The sequence below is a fragment of the Lissotriton vulgaris genome, chromosome 9, assembly GCF_964263255.1.
Source record: "Lissotriton vulgaris chromosome 9, aLisVul1.2, whole genome shotgun sequence".
Classification (NCBI taxonomy): domain Eukaryota; kingdom Metazoa; phylum Chordata; class Amphibia; order Caudata; family Salamandridae; genus Lissotriton; species Lissotriton vulgaris.
The window spans coordinates 80,507,715-80,531,385 of record NC_141697.1 but is presented as its reverse complement, the minus strand read 5'-3'; the positions used below and the strand labels follow the sequence as shown (position 1 = coordinate 80,531,385).

The window sequence follows — 23,671 nt, the reverse complement described above, 5'->3', positions numbered from 1 at the left end:
CATCACAAACAGATGGTCTGCGTTGGGCATTCAGCAGCTGAGATAAAGATTTTGTCACTTTGGGGGAAATATCTCAATATTTACCCTCAGCTTGGAAATGGTTTCGTCTGTTTCTGAGCTGGATTCCTCCAGTCTGTGAGGCTCAGTGATTTCACCACAGAGGCCACTGACTGACCCCACACACAATACTTTCTATTCATACTGCGCCGCAGTGCTATGTTTCTCTCCGTCACATGGTAGATTTCATGCCAAAGTGAAATAGATGTCTTTTCTGTTTCCAGATTTGAAAATATGCATAAAAATGCCCAGCCTGCTTGAGAAATGTCAGACAGAACAGCAGAGCTTGCAGACATGGCTGTTCTTTCCTTGGCACCGGTCCCACCACGACGTATGCTCTTTCACGGCTGCGTATGTTTTTGCGGAGTGTATTCAAGACGAGTGGTATCCCACGAGTGCGGCACGCTGCATCACTAGCAACGGCCCAGTGGAGCCAGTATTTGTGCATAAGGAAACCTCTCCCACCCTTTTGTGGCATGATTCAACATAGGCAACCTCACCCCGTCCTGGTAGGGTGAAGCCTGGATGGACATATTCAAAAGTAACTCTCCACTAAGGTTACTGGAGAAACTGAAATCAGATATTTCACTATCATTGCTATTACAATGAGCGTCACTCGTCAATAACGCTCAAGTGAATTCTACCAGTAAGTTCTAAAAAAGCACCACAAGATTTAAAACCGCATTTAAATGAGAGGAATGAGGCTTCCAAAGCAGAGCTGAGCTCATCAATCCACGGATTAGTGCAATCAAGTTGTATTTTCAAAATGAAAACATATCTGCAGAGCCACTAGAATTATGCAATTTTGCGACAGCTGTGGTTTCTGCACATTTATAGATTTACCGTGATTGACACACAATGCATCGTCAGCTGCATATTCTGCTGCTATGACCAAAAGAAATTTAAATTGATCAAAAGTTATTAAAAATGCTGCAACACGTATTACTGTGCAGGGGAAGGACCTTCGATGGAATGGTCAATTTCCTATTCCTTATTGCAATGTTAAACTGTTAAACTTGAACTAATGAGGTGAAACCTTTGCCCAGACAGGGTTAACAAGTGTAAAATTACAATATTATTAAATAACACTATCACAAAATGTGCAGCAGTATGCCACATAATTTTCCCTTTCATGCTGCATGATTTAGTCAACCCTTCTGCATAATGTAGTTCTTCCATGCCTCATAATCCTAGTGACCCTGCATTTATGGAACATTATCTAGTGAACATCACTAGTGTGAACAGTTCTCATGTTGTATTGGTTGTGGATGGCCTCAAAACCTGAGTGGACATTGTTATTTGTTGAGTTGAAGAGCTGAGACCTCTTTGGAAGGTGCTTGTGGGATTAACAGATGCATAAAGACAGTGAGCAGCAGATGTCTGCCTCCTAACCTCAGTTCTTCTATGCTGCTGATATGGGGCAGTGGGCCTCGTCTCTTTAGAGCAATGGCCTGGTGTACAGGTGGGTGGTAGTGGAAAAGTTTCTGATTTGTTAAGGAGGATCCAAATCTGGAGCAGACTCCAAGGGCTGAATTTCCTCCACCAGTATGGGGGTTCCAAATGTGATATTGTGATACTGTGTTCTGCTTTGGATTGTCCTCGAGACTTTAAAAGACACTTTCAGTTATCTTTTTGCACATTTTCCTCATCATTTTAGTTTATGAGGTTTCATTATCAGGGATTTATATTTTGGTGCAAACCCAGGAAGGCTAGAAGGTATGTTTGGGTGAACACAGCTGTAGAAGAGCGTGTGGGGTGTGGAATCGCCTTATTGAATGCTGACCTTGTTTCTTGCATTACAGATTTGTGAGTTAAAGTGGAAGAAGGTCTTTACACTACCTACCGAGAGGGAGAAGAGGAAATGTTAGCTAGTGCCCGTGGTAGGTGGTGTCCTAGCGAGAATTACCAAGAGTAGTTAGTAAGAATGTGTTACTAAGGATTGTTTGTTTTTCTCATTTCAGCCTCCCTTCCCGTTCCAGTCCCTTCCTGACCTTTTTCCCTCACCTGATTTCTTTATGCTCTGTGATATTTGATATTCAGAGTATAGGGCAGTCTGGAGGTGGACCCCTATATAGCATCGCCCTGATCCTGAGGATACGCGGTCGTGACAGCATGTGCCATTTAATACATTAAGGGGTCCTTGCCCAAGCACGCATGTGCCATTTAATACCTTAATGGATCCTTGCACAAGCACGCATGTGCCATTTAATACATTAATGGATCCTTGCACAAGCAGACATGTGCCATTTAATACCTTAATGGATCCGTGCACAAGCATGCATGTGCCATTTAATACATTAATGGATCCTTGCACAAGCACACATGTGCCATTTAATACCTTAATGGATCCTTGCACAAGCACGCATGTGCCATTTAATACATTAATGGATCCTTGCACAAGCACACATGTGCCATTTAATACCTTAATGGATCCTTGCACAAGCACACATGTGCCATTTAATACATTAATGGATCCTTGCACAAGCACACATGTGCCATTTAATACATTAATGGATCCTTGCACAAGCACGCATGTGCCATTTAATACCTTAATGGATCCTTGCACAAGCACGCATGTGCCATTTAATACATTAATGGATCCTTGCACAAGCACACATGTGCCATTTAATACATTAATGGATCCTTGCACAAGCACGCATGTGCCATTTAATACATTAATGGATCCTTGCACAAGCACGCATGTGCCATTTAATACCTTAATGGATCCTTGCACAAGCACGCATGTGCCATTTAATACATTAATGGATCCTTGCACAAGCAGACATGTGCCATTTAATACCTTAATGGATCCGTGCACAAGCATGCATGTGCCATTTAATACATTAATGGATCCTTGCACAAGCACGCATGTGCCATTTAATACCTTAATGGATCCTTGCACAAGCACGCATGTGCCATTTAATACATTAATGGATCCTTGCACAAGCACACATGTGCCATTTAATACCTTAATGGATCCTTGCACAAGCACACATGTGCCATTTAATACATTAATGGATCCTTGCACAAGCACACATGTGCCATTTAATACATTAATGGATCCTTGCACAAGCACGCATGTGCCATTTAATACCTTAATGGATCCTTGCACAAGCACGCATGTGCCATTTAATACCTTAATGGATCCTTGCACAAGCACGCATGTGCCATTTAATACATTAATGGATCCTTGCACAAGCACGCATGTGCCATTTAATACATTAATGGATCCTTGCACAAGCACGCATGTGCCATTTAATACATTAATGGATCCTTGCACAAGCACACATGTGCCATTTAATACATTAATGGATCCTTGCACAAGCACGCATGTGCCATTTAATACATCAAGGGGTCCTTGCACAAGCACACATGTGCCATTTAATACATTAATGGATCCTTGCACAAGCACGCACGTGCCATTTAATACCTTAATGGATCCTTGCACAAGCACGCATGTGCCATTTAATACATTAATGGATCCTTGCACAAGCACGCATGTGCCATTTAATACATTAATGGATCCTTGCACAAGCACGCATGTGCCATTTAATACATTAATGGATCCTTGCACAAGCACACATGTGCCATTTAATACATTAATGGATCCTTGCACAAGCACGCATGTGCCATTTAATACATCAAGGGGTCCTTGCACAAGCACACATGTGCCATTTAATACATTAATGGATCCTTGCACAAGCACACATGTGCCATTTAATACATCAAGGGGTCCTTGCACAAACACACTTATGGCATTCAATTCTCCAAGGAGCCTTTGCACTTTTAGCATTCGAAGGCGGTGGTCCCTGTACCTGGAGCTGCGCATGCTCGCTACCCAGCAGTGTAAGGCAAAGTTATGGGACCCCCCCCACCCCCCCACGCAGAATGTGATGAGAGGCCCCTGAGTCTTCCATATCCAACAGGTATTCATTGACCTTGGCCTCTGACTGAGGGCCCCGGAGGGTTTGAGACCCCCCCCCCCCCCCGCAGCATCTTATGTTACGCACCTGCCACTCCCTCCTGTCAAACATGTATTGCTCCCAGTTGCACCACCTTAGAAACACACCGGGCACACAAAGGACGCTCCCAGGGCCTGTAACCTCTCTGGCCTCTTGTGACCGATGACCCACATACCTGCTCTCTCTCTCTTTCGTCACCTGTGTAAACAGGTCTGCATAACATGCATAACCAGGCACCCGAGGCTTGTGCGTCCTCAGGCTGCGTAAAGCGCTCCTTGGCACCCTCAGACTAAAAAGGCGCTTTAGGAACACCTCCAATAAAATAAGAAAATGTGAAAGAAGAGCCCTTCCGGAATCCGCAATACTTGGTCGCCCCCCCCCCCCAACCCCCACTGTAAGTGCCCCAAAGTAAACTCTTTCACTCTTTATTTTTCTTGCTTACTTCAGTTTAATGGGAGAACAACAATGCCAGACGGTTGACACCCCACACAGATGTTTGTTGTTCATGGGTTTAGGAGGTTTATTGCTCGCCGTGGAACCAGGAGACCTACAATGCAATCCCGGCTCCCCCTCTGACCAAACTGTGAATGTTGGAAAACAATGGATCTCTTATCTGGAAAGGCTGAGGGCATTAACTAGGACTGCGCATGACAGACAAACTCAGACTTTATTCTGTTTACATACTATCTTTAAAATGTATTATGTATCAATCCAGTTGATAAAACACAGATTAAATCAGATTTAACAGAGGTTGACGGGTACACCTGACCACTTCCGAATGCCAACCCCGGGCTGTGACGAGAAACATCACACAACCCAGAGAGGAAAGGTCAAACCTAGCAACAACACCTTTAGTTATGGGGTAAATGTCACTGCTATTAGATGACAGGTTCAGGCACATCTCAACTTGAGGCATCTTTAAAAATGCATATTGGTGAATAGTTGAGGCAGGAGGTCATCAGACGGTGAATACAAGGGCTCATCTAAGATGCTGTGGAGGCCTCCAATAAGTCATTGGCTTGCTGAACTTGTCCTGGGTCCTTCTTATAAGTCACCAATTGAGCCAAAACCCCCTGCCTCCTCCGAAAGACCAGAACAGATTTCAGTTTTCAATGTTCAATCTCATGATTCTGCCTCCTAGCCCCTGTGAATCCCAAGTGCAGGACTTTAGGGCCCAATTCACAAAGCAGGAGTTGGAAAAGTCACAAATGTATTTCCGACCCTAGATCTTTGGTGGGATTTTCCATCATTGGTGGTGAACTTTGTGTGTGTAACATTCCACGAAGAATGAGCACGTGGCGCACACGGAAAGAGGACAAGCCTCTCAGGATTGCTTTTGTGCAGGAAGATTGGTACCCCCTCCTGCACAAGAACAGTCCTGCCTGCAACACAGACACCCCTGGGTCAAGGCTGCCAAAACAGCGCCACCGCAAGGGGAAAGGAAAGGAAGGCGCTGCATTGGATAAATACAGCGCATTCCTGCCCTTTTCCTGTGACGCAGGCCAGTACAACATCGCGGCTTGCTGCACCCCGCGACACAAAGGTCATAAATATGGCCCCCAATGTTTTGTAGACGCGCGTGCGTCTGTAGCTACACAGAGCCACTGTACAATGTTAAGCACTGAAAGTAGTGTTGATCTCCCAGACGAAGGAGCCCCGTCCACCTAGGCCCTCCCCTGACCCACATTACTAGTACTTGCAACATTGTTGCTTATCTCCCTCCTCCACCTCCTACCCTTAATTGCCCCCCACCCCCACCTCCTTTATTGCGTGCACCTTCTCGGCCGCCCCATGCCGCCAGAAAAGAAGTGCTAAGGCCTTTTATGTCCTTTACTTTCCGCCATGTTGCACAGGCGGTGCGCTGCTGTGCAACATGGCTAAAAAAACACCGACAAGGCCAGTAGACTCGTATAGGTGAAACCTACTGGCTTTGCCAATGCTTGTTTTGCACTGTGAAACACAGGATTCCAAAGGTGCACATCATGTGCTGCTGTGATGTCATGCAGGTATGGGCGACAGGGGAGGGGGCGACATTAAGGCTTATTCCCTTCATCCCTCCATCGCTCTGTACCTAGGACTGCGCTGTATGTCCACATACGTGCGAACATACATCAAACACCTCAAGGGACCATATAGGTCGAATGTGTGGGTTTACTCGAAAGCAGGATCTGAGTAAGAGGAGCTGCAAAGATTAACGACCAGACATATTCAGAAGGAGGCTTGAAAGAGTTAGGATTTACTGTCTGTGTCATCCTTTAAAACATACATGAGAGCCTGCGAGAGCACTGGCCATGGACTGCTTGACACTGGGGGTGTATCTGGGGGACTTGTTAGAAGGAGGGAGCGTGGAGGACACAGGGGGCCCAACACGACCTGGAAATCCACTCAAATGACGGGAAAGAAGCGTAAGCACCATTTACAATATTTCTAGTTAGCTTTTCACCACCATGGTTTCAAACATTGAAATGAGAACACTGGAGATTTGCTTGCCAATATCTGGCAGGGTGCTCCGCCATTTGCTGTTTTCACCACCTGTCTCTTTAGAAGACGGAAAAGGGACAGCAATTGGGGCAATGTCTTCCAAGTAATGTCTGACTGCTGCAAGATGCCACTTTCGTGTATGAGAGAGTCTAAATCAGCCATATATTTTGTACCGCAGTTACCTCTAAAAGCACTTACAACGGGCTGCATGCTTGAGGTAGGTAGAGCATCCATCCCCCAATACAGCTTTATGGGTAAGGAAAAGCCACGTTTAACCTAGCTCTGGGTGTGGCTATGGTGCAGAACACACAACACATTATACGTGGCAGTCCCTTTCACTCAGGCCTCTTATTGATATTACAGGTGTCATCACCAGTCCAAAAATGTTAAAAACTTGTTCATACAGCATATTAATTTTTGTTTTTGCTCAGTAGGAACAATATGAGCGATACAAGACCTAGATGAAAAAATGAACATATCTACTGTATCACTAGTATTGCACTATAAGCATGTGATGGGGCTGGCCAGAGATTAAGGAAAACTTACATTTGGATACATAGATGTACCTGCATTGGGGATGTGCTTAGTCAAAAGGGCCCAGCATGTGGAATTTTAGGATGGCTGACAACCCAGCTGTGAACACAGCAAGTTAAAGGTAAATGTACAAAAGTACAAATGGTGAAAAAGGAAAAAAGGGAAGACATCAGTGGTGAACAAACACTGACTAAACAAGGTATCCGTGGGCCACCCCAGGACTTCGCAAGTCACCTTACCAGTGGGTGCAGTATATTTTAGATTTCATCAGTTTGTTTTGTACAGCAACCATCTGCAACTTTCCAGCCACCCCACAATGCCTCGCCCTTCCTGTCAGTTTACTTCAGTAATTGAGGACTTCAAAATGCTTTCCTGCATGACCTAGTTATTGTTTCTTTTAAAATCATGATTATTTGAAAGGCCTATTTTCACACATTCAAGATTCTAATCTAGAAATTACTCATACAGCCTACGCTGTTTATAGCAGCAATATTCTCACCCAAACAATAATTCACTCATAGCCATTCAATCAACTGACGCTTGACTGTAAACACACACAGAGCTTTAAATTATTCTCATTTCAGATAATATGACATTTATGTGTTTTAGTAAACGAGAACTCTTTCTCTTGTCTTTTGTTTTCTTTCAGTTCTAGAGACGATTTTATCAAATCATCATTATTTTATTTCCAACCGAGAAATGCGCTCTTTTCTAGAACATGTAATTATAAGTCTCTGACAAGTCTGTCCCAGACAGTTTGGTAGTTGTAAAAATCTAAATTCAAAAAGGAATAGGCAGAGGTACGCGTACTAGTACACAAAGAGAGGGAAACATGAATCAACTGGAACTGTGGCTTTGTACCTTTTTCTATTGCACGTGCTACACAATTTCCTGCCATGTAAAGGCAAATCCAAGATATTGCAATTTATTTTACCCAAACTGTTTTTTTCGCCTTCAAGCATGACTCAAGAGGCTCCTGACCACTTCACATCAAAGCTGATAATGCACCAGGACACAGACTTCAGCTTAGATTTTTATTTTTCTGCAATTGGGTCTAGAATTAGATTGGATGAAGGGCTCACAAATGGAATCCAGAAATTGGGAGCTCTGCCTCGAATATCACTTGTTAATTTTTTGGAAAGTTCAAACTGCCCGCTGTTCAGAGTCACATAGCATCACCCATGTCTTATTTACTCATACCTACCAGCGTGCCTTCTTCTTGGGCATTTATTTTGCTGATTTTCAAAGAACTAAATTTGGTGGAGAGTTGTAAAACAAGAGGATGGTCATATTTGAATGACAAGATGTAAATGGCTATAGGTCTTGCGTGGCCTACACTAGGCCTCACATGTATTTCTATCACTGCCCTCAATTATACTCAGAAAACAATTATTGCAGCATAGGCTAGTTTCTGAATCACAACGACTTCTTGTTAAAAGAAGAATTAGTCAGCTTTTTAACAACAGAGTTGAGAGGATAAAAACAAAAATTCTAGAAATTTAGAAGAACCCCACTCTGTGTCTCTGAATGATTTTGTGATACTTCTTCCAATACCAATTTAGATTTTTAAAATGTTTAACATTCTATTTTATTTTGAAAAGAGACCACTAGATCTGGATGACAACCGGTACCTACCAGTCTTTCCAATATGTACCTAAATGTGTGGTGCATTTGTGTTAATCTATAAAGTCAACTTCATTAAACACTCCAGCGCTGGGCTTGTTCAACACCACTAACAAAAATGAAGCATAGACATGACAATAAAATTCGGTGTAGACACTTCTTTATAAAAATTCTTCAGGACAAACATCATTAGTTTGTGACTTGAAAAACATATGTTGTAACTTTAATTCATTTGTTATGATTCCTGGCCTAATTTCAATTAGCTAATGGAACAGAATGAACTTAAGACTCAATCTTAAACTTACTACTATTTTGGTATTCACAGAATGAACTTACTACTTTTGGTATTCACAGAAGTTAGGATTTTGTCTTAAGTTTGTCTTAAGACAAACTTAAGACAAACTTAAGACAGACTTAAGACAGACTTAAGTTAGGATTTTGTCTTAAGTCTGTCTTAAGTCTGTCTTAAGTCTGTCTTAAGTTTGTCTTAAGTCTGTCTTAAGTCTGTCTTAAGTTTGTCTTAAGACAAACTTAAGACAAAATCCTAACTTCTGTGAATATCAAAAGTAGTAAGTTTATTCTGTGAATATCAAAATATCAAAATAGTAGTAAGTTTAGGATTGAGTATTAAGTTCATTCTGTGAATCGGGCCCTACGTCTCTCTTTGGCAACCACCTGGCAACACTACATACAAATACCTCGTAACTAGACTGTTTGCAGATTTCAGAAAAAAAGTTTGAATGAATAATCAATGTCAAGATATGTACCAAGTAAGTTTTTGACTGAGTGTGCCACCATCTCATTAACAAAAAACATCTTTCATGGTGAAATTATAGCACTGTTTTTGAATCATTAAGTTGCACTTTCTCTAAAATCGTACAACACCAATTGCTTCCTAACGACAAGTTTTCAGTGTAACGGTTACGGTGGAGTAATTCCCCTTTAGCTGAAGCATGTTCATGAGATGAATGCATATATTCCAAGCACATCTTTCAATCTCACTTAAGGGGTCATCTCACCTTGAACATACGGGCCCTTCTCGGGATGTTCTCGAACCCTGAGAGTGTACGGCTTCTTCCGCTCTGATTGCTTTAACAAATCCCGGACCCGTTCATTGTAGATTTCAAGGAAACTGATGACAAAATGATACCAAAATTAATTTGCCAGTTTTAGTGACATTTAATCATTCTGTTTGTATTTACACTAATATTTTTATTCATGATGATTTTTAGAAATATTGTGTATCTTTTATGATCCATTTTTGAGCTAGAATAAAGATTGAATTGAAATGAAGATACAGATAAATGTAAGGTAAACTAATTTGTTACCCCATAACATCTACAATCTTTAACATTAAAGGTAATGCATATATAAAATAAGACTTTACAGGCATTTTCGGTATGCAGTAATTAGTTGCATACTTAATCTATGCACATTAACTTGTGTGTACACGTGGAATATTTCTAAACACTTTGAACACAAAAAATATAAGTTTTGAAAAGAAGTAGTAAGGGCCGATCAAAGATCCTTCTGATAAGAGGCAGCTAATAGTCAACAATGTTCATTGGACTTTAGTCAACACCAGCATGTCCTAAGTCAACCACGGAAATACAACGCAGAGCTTGGATCTACCTTAACATAGATAGAGGAACACAGAGCATCTCATTCACAAAAGCGTTTTCACATCTAAGTGAAACCCATATCCTCAGAAATACAGGAATGGTAGTAAATTGTGCACCCGAATTTACAGAATCGGATATATTTAGGATTGTGAATTGCACTAAAAGCAGTGGGAAACGGTTGTACGTTTAGGATCAAGTAAATGTAAATGTACAGGAATTTATATAGCGCAAATCACCGAGCGGTTTCTAAGCGCTTGCTTAGGGAACCCGTCCTGGTATTCCCCTGTGAGATAACCCCGGCAGGGTATCCACAAGGTGAAAGCCAGGCATCCCGCCGCGAGGGGCCGTTGTGGAGATTAAGCAAGCTATTGCCCAGAGTCGCAGAGTGTGAACCCGTGAATCGAGTAGGCACCGGAGCGATAATTGTCGAGTCCATGGACATTATTAGGACTCAAGACCCCGCCGAGCCGGGAATTGAACCCTGGTCCCGGGCTGACCTCTGCTTTCAGGTCTGCCTCCTCTAACCAGTGAGCCACATTAAGGAAGGACATGGTGTGTGGTACCCATGTAAAATATGGTGAACACTGACAAAGGTGTAGGTATGTGGAGATTTACAAAAAGGTTAGTTGGATTCACACTTGGAAGTAAGCCCAAGCAAATTTACTGCAATAAATTGGGTTGAATGTATGCTTCCCCAAGATGGGGAACAGGAAGGGTAAGACACCCACATTACATGGGAGTTTGTGGAAGGGAGAAATAAGGAGGAAAGGAAAGTCAGGAAAGGAGTGACAGGAAAAGAGTGACAAAGGGATAAAGAAGGGATGAGAAATAACTCACAAGAGTGAACAATAGAGAGAGAAAGTGGAGGAACAAAGACGCATGAAAAGAGGCAGCATTGGCATTCAGCAAACCCAACATTCACTAATCAGGCAGCGGGCTCTCAAAAACAAACATTGGCCTTGTGACATTTGTTAAACTAACTAACTAATTAAACTCCGTCTTCCCCTCAACCCTGCCTCTACGGGGAGTGCGCCTCATGGGCATCTTTGAGGGACAAGGGGTTAAGGAGGAAAATCTGCCAGTGCTTCAGGTGAACACCACCCAGAATCAGACAGAATTTGGGTTACATAAGCCTTTCCACCTCCATCTCTATACAGCCAAACCAATGTTCTAAGGAAGAGGTGGAGGAGGAAGAGATCCTGTTTGCAGGGGCCACGTCTGTGTGCACGTGCACTCGTGGCTTAAAGGAGTTGCCTCATTTACAATGTACACTAACCACGTACATCAGGGGGAATACAGGGTGGTATGAAACACAGGTGGAATGAAGCAAGGGATGAAAGGGTGATATACACCACAGGATCCCAGAATGACGCACAACAGGGGCAGGAATGGGGGTTGTGCATGATGGGAGCAATGGGGTAATTTTGCATCAGAGGACCAATGGATTTTCAGCATCAAGGGAGCAACGGGTTTCCTTGATTAGGGGAGGAATGGGGCGCGGTGTATCATGAGCAATGGGGCGCGGTGTATCATGAGCAATGGGTGTCCAGCATCAGGAGAGCAATGAGTGCCTTGCTTCAGAGGATCAACGGGGCGCGGTGCTTCAGGAGCAATGAGCATTGTTCATAACCGGAGCAATGCGTGTCCTGCATTAGGGGAGCAACGGGTGTCATGAATAAGGGTGGCAATGGGTGTCCTGCATTGGGGTGGTAATGGGTGTCCTGTGTCAGGGTAGCGAAGGGTGTACTGCATCAGGGTGGCAATCGGTGCCCTGCATCAGGGTGGCAATGCGTGTCCTGCATCAGGGAAGCAATGGATGTCCTGCATTGGGGTGGTAATGGGTCTCCTGTGTCAGGGTAGCGAAGGGTGTCATGAATAAGGGTGGCAATGGGTGTCCTGTATAAGGGTGGCAATGGGTGTCCTGCATTGGGGTGGTAATGGGTGTCCTGTGTCAGGGTAGCGAAGGGTGTACTGCATCAGGGTGGCAATGGGTGTCCTTTGTCAGGGTAGCAATGGGTGTCCTGCAACAGGGGAGCAATGGGTGTCCTGCATCGGGGTGGCAATGGGTGTCCTTTGTCAGGGTAGCAATGGGTGTCCTTTGTCAGGGTAGCAATGGGTGTCCTGCATCAGGAGCAATGGGTGTCCTGCATCAGAGGAGCAATGGGTGTCCTGCATCAGAGGAGCAATGGGTGTCCTGCATCAGAGGAGCAATGGGTGTCCTGCATCAGAGGAGCAATGGGTGTCCTGCACCAGGAGCAATGGGTGTCGTGCATCAGTGGAGCAATGGGTGTCCTGCATCAGGGGAGTAATGGGTGTCGTGCACCAGGAGCAATGGGTGTCGTGCACCAGGAGCAATGGGTGTCGTGCACCAGGAGCAATGGGTGTCCTGCACCAGGAGCAATGGGTGTCGTGCATCAGTGGAGCAATGGGTGTCGTGCACCAGGAGCAATGGGTGTCCTGCACTAGGAGCAATGGGTGTGCTGTATCTGGGGAGTAATGGGTGTCGTGCACCAGGAGCAATGGGTGTCCTGCACCAGGAGCAATGGGTGTCGTGCATCAGTGGAGCAATGGGTGTCGTGCATCAGGGGAGCAATGGGTGTCCTGCACTAGGAGCAATGGGTGTGCTGTATCTGGGAAGTAATGGGTGTCCTGCATCTGGGGAGCAATGGGTGTCCTGCATCAGAGGAGCAAAGGGGCACAGTGCATCAGGAGCAAACGGTGTCGTGCATCAGGGGAGCCATGGGTGTCCAGCATTTAGGGAGCAATGGGGTGCAGTACTTCAGGAGCAATGAGCATTGTTCATAAGGGGAGCAATGGGTGTCCTGCATCAGAGAAGCAATGTGTGTCCTGCATCAGGGGAGTAATGTGTGTCGTGCATCAGGGTGGCAATGTGTGTCGTGCATCAGGGTGGCAATGGGTGTCGTGCATCAGGTGAGCAATGGGTGTCCTGCATCAGAGAAGCAATGTGTGTCGTGCATCAGGGTGGCAATGTGTGTCGTGCATCAGGGTGTCAATGGGTGTCGTGCATCAGGTGAGCAATGGGTGTCCTGCACCAGGAGCAATGGGTGTCGTGCACCAGGAGCAATGGGTGTCGTGCACTAGGAGCAATGGGTGTCCTGCATCAGGGGAGCAATGGGTGTCCTGCATCAGAGGAGCAATGGGTGTCCTGCACTAGGAGCAATGGGTGTCCTGCATCAGGGGAGCAATGGGTGTCCTGCACTAGGAGCAATGGGTGTCCTGCATCAGGGGAGCAATGGGTGTCCTGCATCAGAGGAGCAATGGGTGTCCTGCATCAGGGGAGCAATGGGTGTCGTGCATCAGGGGAGCAATGGGTGTCGTGCACCAGGAGCAATGGGTGTCGTGCATCAGTGGAGCAATGGGTGTCCTGCACTAGGAGCAATGGGTGTCCTGCATCAGGGGAGCAATGGGTGTCCTGCATCAGAGGAGCAATGGGTGTCCTGCATCAGGGGAGCAATGGGTGTCGTGCATCAGGGGAGCAATGGGTGTCCTGCACTAGGAGCAATGGGTGTGCTGTATCTGGGAAGTAATGGGTGTCCTGCATCTGGGGAGCAATGGGTGTCCTGCATCAGAGGAGCAAAGGGGCACAGTGCATCAGGAGCAAACGGTGTCGTGCATCAGGGGAGCCATGGGTGTCCAGCATTTAGGGAGCAATGGGGTGCAGTACTTCAGGAGCAATGAGCATTGTTCATAAGGGGAGCAATGGGTGTCCTGCATCAGAGAAGCAATGGGTGTCCTGCATCAGGGGAGTAATGGGTGTCGTGCACCAGGAGCAATGGGTGTCGTGCACCAGGAGCAATGGGTGTCCTGCATCAGGGGAGTAATGGGTGTCCTGCACCAGGAGCAATGGGTGTCGTGCATCAGTGGAGCAATGGGTGTCCTGCATCAGGGGAGTAATGGGTGTCCTGCACCAGGAGCAATGGGTGTCCTGCACCAGGAGCAATGGGTGTCGTGCACCAGGAGCAATGGGTGTCGTGCACCAGGAGCAATGGGTGTCGTGCACCAGGAGCAATGGGTGTCCTGCACCAGGAGCAATGGGTGTCGTGCATCAGTGGAGCAATGGGTGTCGTGCACCAGGAGCAATGGGTGTCCTGCACTAGGAGCAATGGGTGTCCTGCATCAGGGGAGCAATGGGTGTCCTGCATCAGGGGAGCAATGGGTGTCCTGCATCAGGGGAGCAATGGGTGGCCTGCATCAGAGGAGCAAAGGGTGTCCTGCATCAGGGGAGTAATGGGTGTCCTGCACCAGGAGCAATGGGTGTCGTGCATCAGAGGAGCAATGGGTGTCCTGCACCAGGGGAGCAATGGGTGTCCTGCATCAGGGGAGCAATGGGTGTCCTGCATCAGAGGAGCAAAGGGTGTCCTGCATCAGGGGAGCAATGGGTGTCCTGCATCAGGGGAGCAATGGGTGTCCTGCATCAGAGGAGCAAAGGGTGTCCTGCATCAGGGGAGCAATGGGTGTCCTGCATCAGGGTAGCAATGGGTGTCCTGCATCAGGGGAGCAATGGGTGTCCTGCATCAGGGGAGCAATGGGTGTCCTGCATCAGAGGAGCAAAGGGTGTCCTGCATCAGGTGAGCAATGGGTGTCCTGCACCAGGAGCAATGGGTGTCGTGCATCAGAGGAGCAATGGGTGTCCTGCATCAGAGGAGCAAAGGGTGTCCTGCATCAGGTGAGCAATGGGTGTCCTGCACCAGGAGCAATGGGTGTCGTGCATCAGGGGAGCAATGGGTGTCCTGCATCAGAGGAGCAAAGGGTGTCCTGCATCAGGTGAGCAATGGGTGTCCTGCACCAGGAGCAATGGGTGTCGTGCATCAGAGGAGCAATGGGTGTCCTGCACCAGGGGAGCAATGGGTGTCCTGCATCAGGGGAGCAATGGGTGTCCTGCATCAGGTGAGCAATGGGTGTCCTGCACCAGGAGCAATGGGTGTCGTGCATCAGGGGAGCAATGGGTGTCCTGCACCAGGAGCAATGGGTGTCCTGCACCAGGAGCAATGGGTGTCGTGCACCAGGAGCAATGGGTGTCCTGCATCAGAGGAGCAATGGGTGTCCTGCATCAGAGGAGCAATGGGTGTCCTGCATCAGGGTAGCAAAGGGTGTCCTGCATCAGGGGAGCAATGGGTGTCCTGCATCAGGGTAGCAATGGGTGTCCTGCATCAGGGGAGCAATGGGTGTCCTGCATCAGGGGAGCAATGGGTGTCCTGCATCAGAGGAGCAAAGGGTGTCCTGCATCAGGGGAGCAATGGGTGTCCTGCATCAGGGGAGCAATGGGTGTCCTGCATCAGAGGAGCAAAGGGTGTCCTGCATCAGGGGAGCAATGGGTGTCCTGCATCAGAGGAGCAATGGGTGTCCTGCACCAGGAGCAATGGGTGTCCTGCATCCGGAGCAATGGGTGTCCTGCATCAGGGGAGCAATGGGTGTCCTGCATCAGGGGAGCAATGGGTGTCCTGCACCAGGAGCAATGGGTGTCGTGCACCAGGAGCAATGGGTGTCGTGCATCAGTGGAGCAATGGGTGTCCTGCATCAGAGGAGCAATGGGTGTCCTGCACCAGGAGCAATGGGTGTCGTGCACCAGGAGCAATGGGTGTCCTGCATCAGGGGAGCAATGGGTGTCCTGCATCAGGGGAGTAATGGGTGTCCTGCACCAGGAGCAATGGGTGTCGTGCACCAGGAGCAATGGGTGTCCTGCACCAGGAGCAATGGGTGTCGTGCACCAGGAGCAATGGGTGTCGTGCATCAGTGGAGCAATGGGTGTCCTGCATCAGAGGAGCAATGGGTGTCCTGCACCAGGAGCAATGGGTGTCGTGCACCAGGAGCAATGGGTGTCGTGCATCAGTGGAGCAATGGGTGTCCTGCATCAGGGAAGCAATGGGTGTCCTGCATCGGGGAGCAATGGGTGTCCTGCACTAGGAGCAATGGGTGTGCTGTATCTGGGGAGTAATGGGTGTCCTGCATCTGGGGAGCAATGGGTGTCCTGCATCAGAGGAGCAAAGGGGCACAGTGCATCAGGAGCAAACGGTGTCGTGCATCAGGGGAGCCATGGGTGTCCAGCATTTAGGGAGCAATGGGGTGCAGTACTTCAGGAGCAATGAGCATTGTTCATAAGGGGAGCAATGGGTGTCCTGCATCAGAGAAGCAATGTGTGTCGTGCATCAGGGTGGCAATGTGTGTCGTGCATCAGGGTGGCAATGGGTGTCGTGCATCAGGAGCAATGGGTGTCCTGCACCAGGAGCAATGGGTGTCCTGCACCAGGAGCAATGGGTGTCGTGCATCAGAGGAGCAATAGGTGTCCTGCATCAGGTGAGCAATGGGTGTCGTGCACCAGGAGCAATGGGTGTCCTGCACCAGGAGCAATGGGTGTCCTGCACCAGGAGCAATGGGTGTCGTGCACCAGGAGCAATGGGTGTCCTGCACCAGGAGCAATGAGTGTCGTGCACCAGGAGCAATGGGTGTCCTGCATCAGGGGAGTAATGGGTGTCGTGCATCAGAGGAGCAATGGGTGTCCTGCACTAGGAGCAATGGGTGTCGTGCACCAGGGGAGCAATGGGAGTCCTGCATCAGGGGAGCAATGGGTGTCGTGCATCAGGTGAGCAATGGGTGTCCTGCACCAGGAGCAATGGGTGTCATGCATCAGAGGAGCAATGGGTGTCCTGCACCAGGAGCAATGGGTGTCCTGCACCAGGAGCAATGGGTGTCCTGCACTAGGGGAGCAATGGGTGTCCTGCATCAGGAGCAATGGGTGTCCTGCATCAGGAGCAATGGGTGTCCTGCATCAGTGGAGCAATGGGTGTCGTGCACCAGGAGCAATGGGTGTCCTGCATCAGGGGAGCAATGGGTGTCGTGCACCAGGAGCAATGGGTGTGCTGTATCTGGGGAGTAATGGGTGTCCTGCATCTGGGGAGCAATGGGTGTCCTGCATCAGGGGAGCAATGGGTGTCCTGCATCAGGGGAGCAATGGGTGTCCTGCATCAGGGGAGCAATGGGTGTCGTGCACCAGGAGCAATGGGTGTCCTGCATCAGGAGCAATGGGTGTCCTGCACCAGGAGCAATGGGTGTCGTGCACCAGGAGCAACGGGTGTCCTGCATCAGGGGAGTAATGGGTGTCCTGCACCAGGAGCAATGGGTGTCGTGCACCAGGAGCAATGGGTGTCCTGCACCAGGAGCAATGGGTGTCGTGCACCAGGAGCAATGGGTGTCCTGCATCAGAGGAGCAATGGGTGTCCTGCACCAGGAGCAATGGGTGTCGTGCACCAGGAGCAATGGGTGTCGTGCACCAGGAGCAATGGGTGTCCTGCACCAGGAGCAATGGGTGTCGTGCACCAGGAGCAATGGGTGTCCTGCACCAGGAGCAATGGGTGTCGTGCACCAGGAGCAATGGGTGTCCTGCATCAGGGGAGCAATGGGTGTCGTGCACCAGGAGCAATGGGTGTCCTGCATCAGGGGAGCAATGGGTGTCCTGCACTAGGAGCAATGGGTGTGCTGTATCTGGGGAGTAATGGGTGTCCTGCATCTGGGGAGCAATGGGTGTCCTGCATCAGAGGAGCAAAGGGGCACAGTGCATCAGGAGCAAACGGTGTCGTGCATCAGGGGAGCCATGGGTGTCCAGCATTTAGGGAGCAATGGGGTGCAGTACTTCAGGAGCAATGAGCATTGTTCATAAGGGGAGCAATGGGTGTCCTGCATCAGAGAAGCAATGTGTGTCGTGCATCAGGGTGGCAATGTGTGTCGTGCATCAGAATGGCAATGGGTGTCGTGCATCAGGTGAGCAATGGGTGTCCTGCACCAGGAGCAATGGGTGTCGTGCATCAGAGGAGCAATGGGTGTCCTGCACCAGGAGCAATGGGTGTCGTGCACCAGGAGCAATGGATGTCCTGCACCAGGAGCAATGGGTGTCATGCATCAGAGGAGCAATGGGTGTCCTGCACCAGGAGCAATGGGTGTCGTGCACCAGGAGCAATGGGTGTCCTGCACCAGGAGCAATGGGTGTCGTGCACCAGGAGCAATGGGTGTCCTGCACCAGGAGCAATGGGTGTCGTGCACCAGGAGCAATGGGTGTCCTGCACCAGGAGCAATGGGTGTCGTGCACCAGGAGCAATGGGTGTCGTGCACCAGGAGCAATGGGTGTCGTGCACCAGGAGCAATGGGTGTCGTGCACCAGGAGCAATGGGTGTCGTGCACCAGGAGCAATGGGTGTCCTGCACCAGGAGCAATGGGTGTCCTGCACCAGGAGCAATGGGTGTCGTGCACCAGGAGCAATGGGTGTCCTGCACCAGGAGCAATGGGTGTCCTGCATCAGGTGAGCAATGGGAGTCCTGCATCAGTGGAGCAATGGGTGTCGTGCACCAGGAGCAATGGGTGTCGTGCACCAGGAGCAATGGGTGTCGTGCACCAGGAGCAATGGGTGTCCTGTGTCAGGTAAGCAATGGGGGTCCTGCATTTAAGGAGCAATGGGGTGCAGTACTTCAGGAGCAATGAGCATTGTTCATAAGGGGAGCAATGGGTGTCCTGCATCAGGGGAGTAATGGGTGTCCTGCATCAGAGGAGCAAAGGGTGTCCTGCATCAGGGGAGTAATGGGTGTCGTGCATCAGGGGAGCAATGGGTGTCCTGCATCAGAGGAGCAAAGGGTGTCCTGCATCAGGGGAGTAATGGGTGTCCTGCACCAGGAGCAATGGGTGTCCTGCACCAGGAGCAATGGGTGTCCTGCACCAGGAGCAATGGGTGTCCTGCACCAGGAGCAATGGGTTTCCTGCACCAGGAGCAATGGGTGTCGTGCACCAGGAGCAATGGGTGTCCTGCATCAGGGGAGTAATGGGTGTCCTGCACCAGGAGCAATGGGTGTCGTGCACCAGGAGCAATGGGTGTCCTGCACCAGGAGCAATGGGTGTCGTGCATCAGTGGAGCAATGGGTGTCCTGCATCAGAGGAGCAAAGGGTGTCCTGCATCAGGTGAGCAATGGGTGTCCTGCACCAGGAGCAATGGGTGTCCTGCACCAGGAGCAATGGGTGTCGTGCACCAGGAGCAATGGGTGTCCTGCACCAGGAGCAATGGGTGTCGTGCACCAGGAGCAATGGGTGTCCTGCATCAGGGGAGCAATGGGTGTCGTGCACCAGGAGCAATGGGTGTCCTGCATCAGGGGAGTAATGGGTGTCCTGCACCAGGAGCAATGGGTGTCGTGCACCAGGAGCAATGGGTGTCCTGCACCAGGAGCAATGGGTGTCGTGCATCAGTGGAGCAATGGGTGTCCTGCATCAGGGGAGTAATGGGTGTCCTGCACCAGGAGCAATGGGTGTCCTGCACCAGGAGCAATGGGTGTCGTGCACCAGGAGCAATGGGTGTCCTGCATCAGGGGAGTAATGGGTGTCCTGCACCAGGAGCAATGGGTGTCCTGCACCAGGAGCAATGGGTGTCGTGCACCAGGAGCAATGGGTGTCCTGCATCAGGGGAGTAATGGGTGTCGTGCACCAGGAGCAATGGGTGTCGTGCACCAGGAGCAATGGGTGTCGTGCACCAGGAGCAATGGGTGTCCTGCACCAGGAGCAATGGGTGTCGTGCATCAGTGGAGCAATGGGTGTCCTGCATCAGGGGAGCAATGGGTGTCCTGCACCAGGAGCAATGGGTGTCCTGCATCAGGGGAGCAATGGGTGTCCTGCACCAGGAGCAATGGGTGTCGTGCACCAGGAGCAATGGGTGTCCTGCATCAGGGGAGTAATGGGTGTCCTGCACCAGGAGCAATGGGTGTCGTGCACCAGGAGCAATGGGTGTCCTGCACCAGGAGCAATGGGTGTCGTGCATCAGTGGAGCAAGGAACAGCAAGGAACTTTTCAACATCGTCAAGGAATTTTCCAATCCCTCCGCCAACTCCAACGACATCACCCCCTCTCAAGCCCTCTGCGACTCCCTAGCCTCATTCTTCCACAACAAGATTGCAGACATCCACAACAGCTTCGACAACCAACCCGGAGACCAACCCATCCAACCATTTGCTGAACATTCTCCCCCGTGAACACCCTTAACGACTGGAACCCAATCTCCACTGAGGACACAATCCGCCTGATGAATTCCATCCACTCAGGATCCCCCACAGACCCATGTCCTCACCACATCTTCAACAAAGCAGACTCCGTCATAGCACCGCACCTCCGAGACGTCATCAACTGCTCCTTCAACTCCGCCTCCTTCCCGGAAGACTGGAAACACACTGAACTCACCGCCCTTCTGAAAAAACCCACAGCAGACCCCACCGAACTCTAAAATTACCGCCCCATTTCGCTCCTTCCATTCCCGGCCAAAGTCATCGAGAAAGCTGTCAACAACCAGCTCGCCGCTTTCCTCGAAGCCAACAAATCACTCGACTCCTCACAATCTGGCTTCCGAGCAAAACACAGCACTGAGACCGCCCTCATCGCAGCAACAGACGACATTCGAACTCTACTGAACAATGGAGACACAGTCGCCCTCATCCTCCTCGACCTCTCTGCAGCATTCGACACAGTCTGCCACAGCACCCTCTTACAACGCCTCAATAACATCGGAATACAAGGAAAAGCACTTGAATGGATCACCTCGTTCCTCACCGGAAGAACCCAGAGAGTCCGCCTTCCACCATTCAAATCCGAGGCCACTGAAGTCATCTGTGGCGTACCACAAGGATCCTCACTCAGCCCCACCCTCTTCAACGTATACATGAGCCCCCTCGCGGCCATCGCCCGCCAACACAACCTCAACATCATCTCTTACGCAGATGACACTCAACTAATCCTTTCTCTCACCAATGACCCCAGCACCGCCAAAACTAACCTACACGAAGGAATGAAAGAAGTTGCCGAATGGATGAAACAAAGCCGTCTGAAACTGAACTCAGACAAAACAGAAGTCCTCATCCTAGGTACATCCCCCTCTGCATGGGACGACTCTTGGTGGCCGGAAGCCCTTGGAAAAGCACCCATCCCGACAGACCACGCACGGAACCTAGGCGTCATCCTGGATTCTTCACTCTCAATGAACAGACAAGTCAGCGCCGTATCCTCATCCTGCTTCAACATTCTCCGCATGCTCAAAAAAACTTTTCGCTGGATCCCCACCGAAACAAGGAAAACAGTCACCCATGCTCTGGTCACAAGCCGACTGGACTACGGAAACACCCTCTACGCAGGTACTACCGCTAAACTCCAGAAGAAACTCCAACGAATCCAAAACGCCTCAGCCAGGATCATATTAGACATCCCGCGCAACGAACACATCTCTGGTCACCTGAAAGACCTCCACTGGCTACCCGTCAATAAGAGAATCACTTTCCGACTGCTAACCCACGCACACAAATCACTCTACGACATTGGACCAGAATGCCTCAACTCACGACTGTCCTTCTACACCCCCTCCCGCCAACTACGTTCTTCCAGCCAAGCCCTCGCCACTGTACCTCGCATCAACAAGACCACCATGGGAGGCAGATCCTACTCATACCTAGCTGCTAAAACATGGAACTCACTCCCCGCTTACCTTCGCCTTACCCAGAACCACCTAGCATTCAGAAAGCAACTTAAAACATGGATATTTGACAAGTAATCCTCCTCCCCTTTCTAAGCGCCTTGAGACCCTCTGGGTATGTAGTGCGCTATATAAATTATCTGACTTGACTTGACTTGAATGGGTGTCCTGCATCAGGTGAGCAATGGGTGTCCTGCACCAGGAGCAATGGGTGTCGTGCACCAGGAGCAATGGGTGTCCTGCACCAGGAGCAATGGGTGTCGTGCACCAGGAGCAATGGGTGTCCTGCACCAGGAGCAATGGGTGTCGTGCACCAGGAGCAATGGGTGTCCTGCATCAGGGGAGCAATGGGTGTCGTGCACCAGGAGCAATGCGTGTCCTGCATCAGGGGAGTAATGGGTGTCCTGCACCAGGAGCAATGGGTGTCGTGCACCAGGAGCAATGGGTGTCCTGCACCAGGAGCAATGGGTGTCGTGCATCAGTGGAGCAATGGGTGTCCTGCATCAGGGGAGTAATAGGTGTCCTGCATCAGGGGAGCAATGGGTGTCCTGCACTAGGAGCAATGGGTGTCCTGCACCAGGAGCAATGGGTGTCGTGCACCAGGAGCAATGGGTGTCCTGCATCAGGGGAGTAATGGGTGTCCTGCACCAGGAGCAATGGGTGTCCTGCACCAGGAGCAATGGGTGTCGTGCACCAGGAGCAATGGGTGTCCTGCATCAGGGGAGTAATGGGTGTCGTGCACCAGGAGCAATGGGTGTCGTGCACCAGGAGCAATGGGTGTCCTGCACCAGGAGCAATGGGTGTCGTGCATCAGTGGAGCAATGGGTGTCCTGCATCAGGGGGGTAATGGGTGTCCTGCACCAGGAGCAATCGGTGTCGTGCACCAGGAGCAATGGGTGTCCTGCACCAGGAGCAATGGGTGTCGTGCACCAGGAGCAATGGGTGTCCTGCACCAGGAGCAATGGGTGTCGTGCATCAGTGGAGCAATGGGTGTCCTGCACCAGGAGCAATGGGTGTCCTGCACCAGGAGCAATGGGTGTCGTGCACCAGGAGCAATGGGTGTCGTGCACCAGGAGCAATGGGTGTCGTGCACCAGGAGCAATGGGTGTCCTGCACCAGGAGCAATGGGTGTCCTGCACCAGGAGCAATGGGTGTCGTGCACCAGGAGCAATGGGTGTCCTGCACCAGGAGCAATGGGTGTCCTGCACCAGGAGCAATGGGTGTCCTGCACCAGGAGCAATGGGTGTCCTGCATCAGTGGAGCAATGGGTGTCGTGCACCAGGAGCAATGGGTGTCGTGCATCAGTGGAGCAATGGGTGTCCTGCACTAGGAGCAATGGGTGTCCTGCATCAGAGGAGCAATGGGTGTCCTGCATCAGAGGAGCAATGGGTGTCCTGCATCAGGGGAGCAATGGGTGTCCTGCATCAGGGGAGCAATGGGTGTCGTGCATCAGGGGAGCAATGGGTGTCCTGCACTAGGAGCAATGGGTGTGCTGTATCTGGGGAGTAATGGGTGTCCTGCATCAGGAGCAATGGGTGTCCTGCATCAGGGGAGTAATGGGTGTCCTGCACCAGGAGCAATGGGTGTCGTGCACCAGGAGCAATGGGTGTCCTGCATCAGGGGAGCAATGGGTGTCCTGCATCAGAGGAGCAATGGGTGTCGTGCATCAGTGGAGCAATGGGTGTCCTGCATCAGGGGAGCAATGGGTGTCCTGCACCAGGAGCAATGGGTGTCGTGCATCAGAGGAGCAATGGGTGTCCTGCATCAGGGGAGCAATGGGTGTCCTGCACTAGGAGCAATGGGTGTGCTGTATCTGGGGAGTGATGGGTGTCCTGCACCAGGAACAATGGGTGTCCTGCACCAGGAGCAATGGGTGTCCTGCACCAGGA

General features: G+C 49.9%; 1 protein-coding gene across 1 annotated transcript in view; it reads right to left on the bottom strand.

The window, feature by feature from the left end:
- Window positions 1–23,671, bottom strand: part of LOC147689637 (stAR-related lipid transfer protein 9-like) — a 574,886-nt gene that overhangs the window by 207,843 nt on the left and 343,372 nt on the right. Inside the window, exon 7 of the mRNA XM_086937097.1 lies at window positions 9,677–9,789. Coding sequence (XP_086793223.1) covers window positions 9,677–9,789 — 113 coding nt within the window. The remainder of the gene's footprint in view (window positions 1–9,676; window positions 9,790–23,671) is intronic.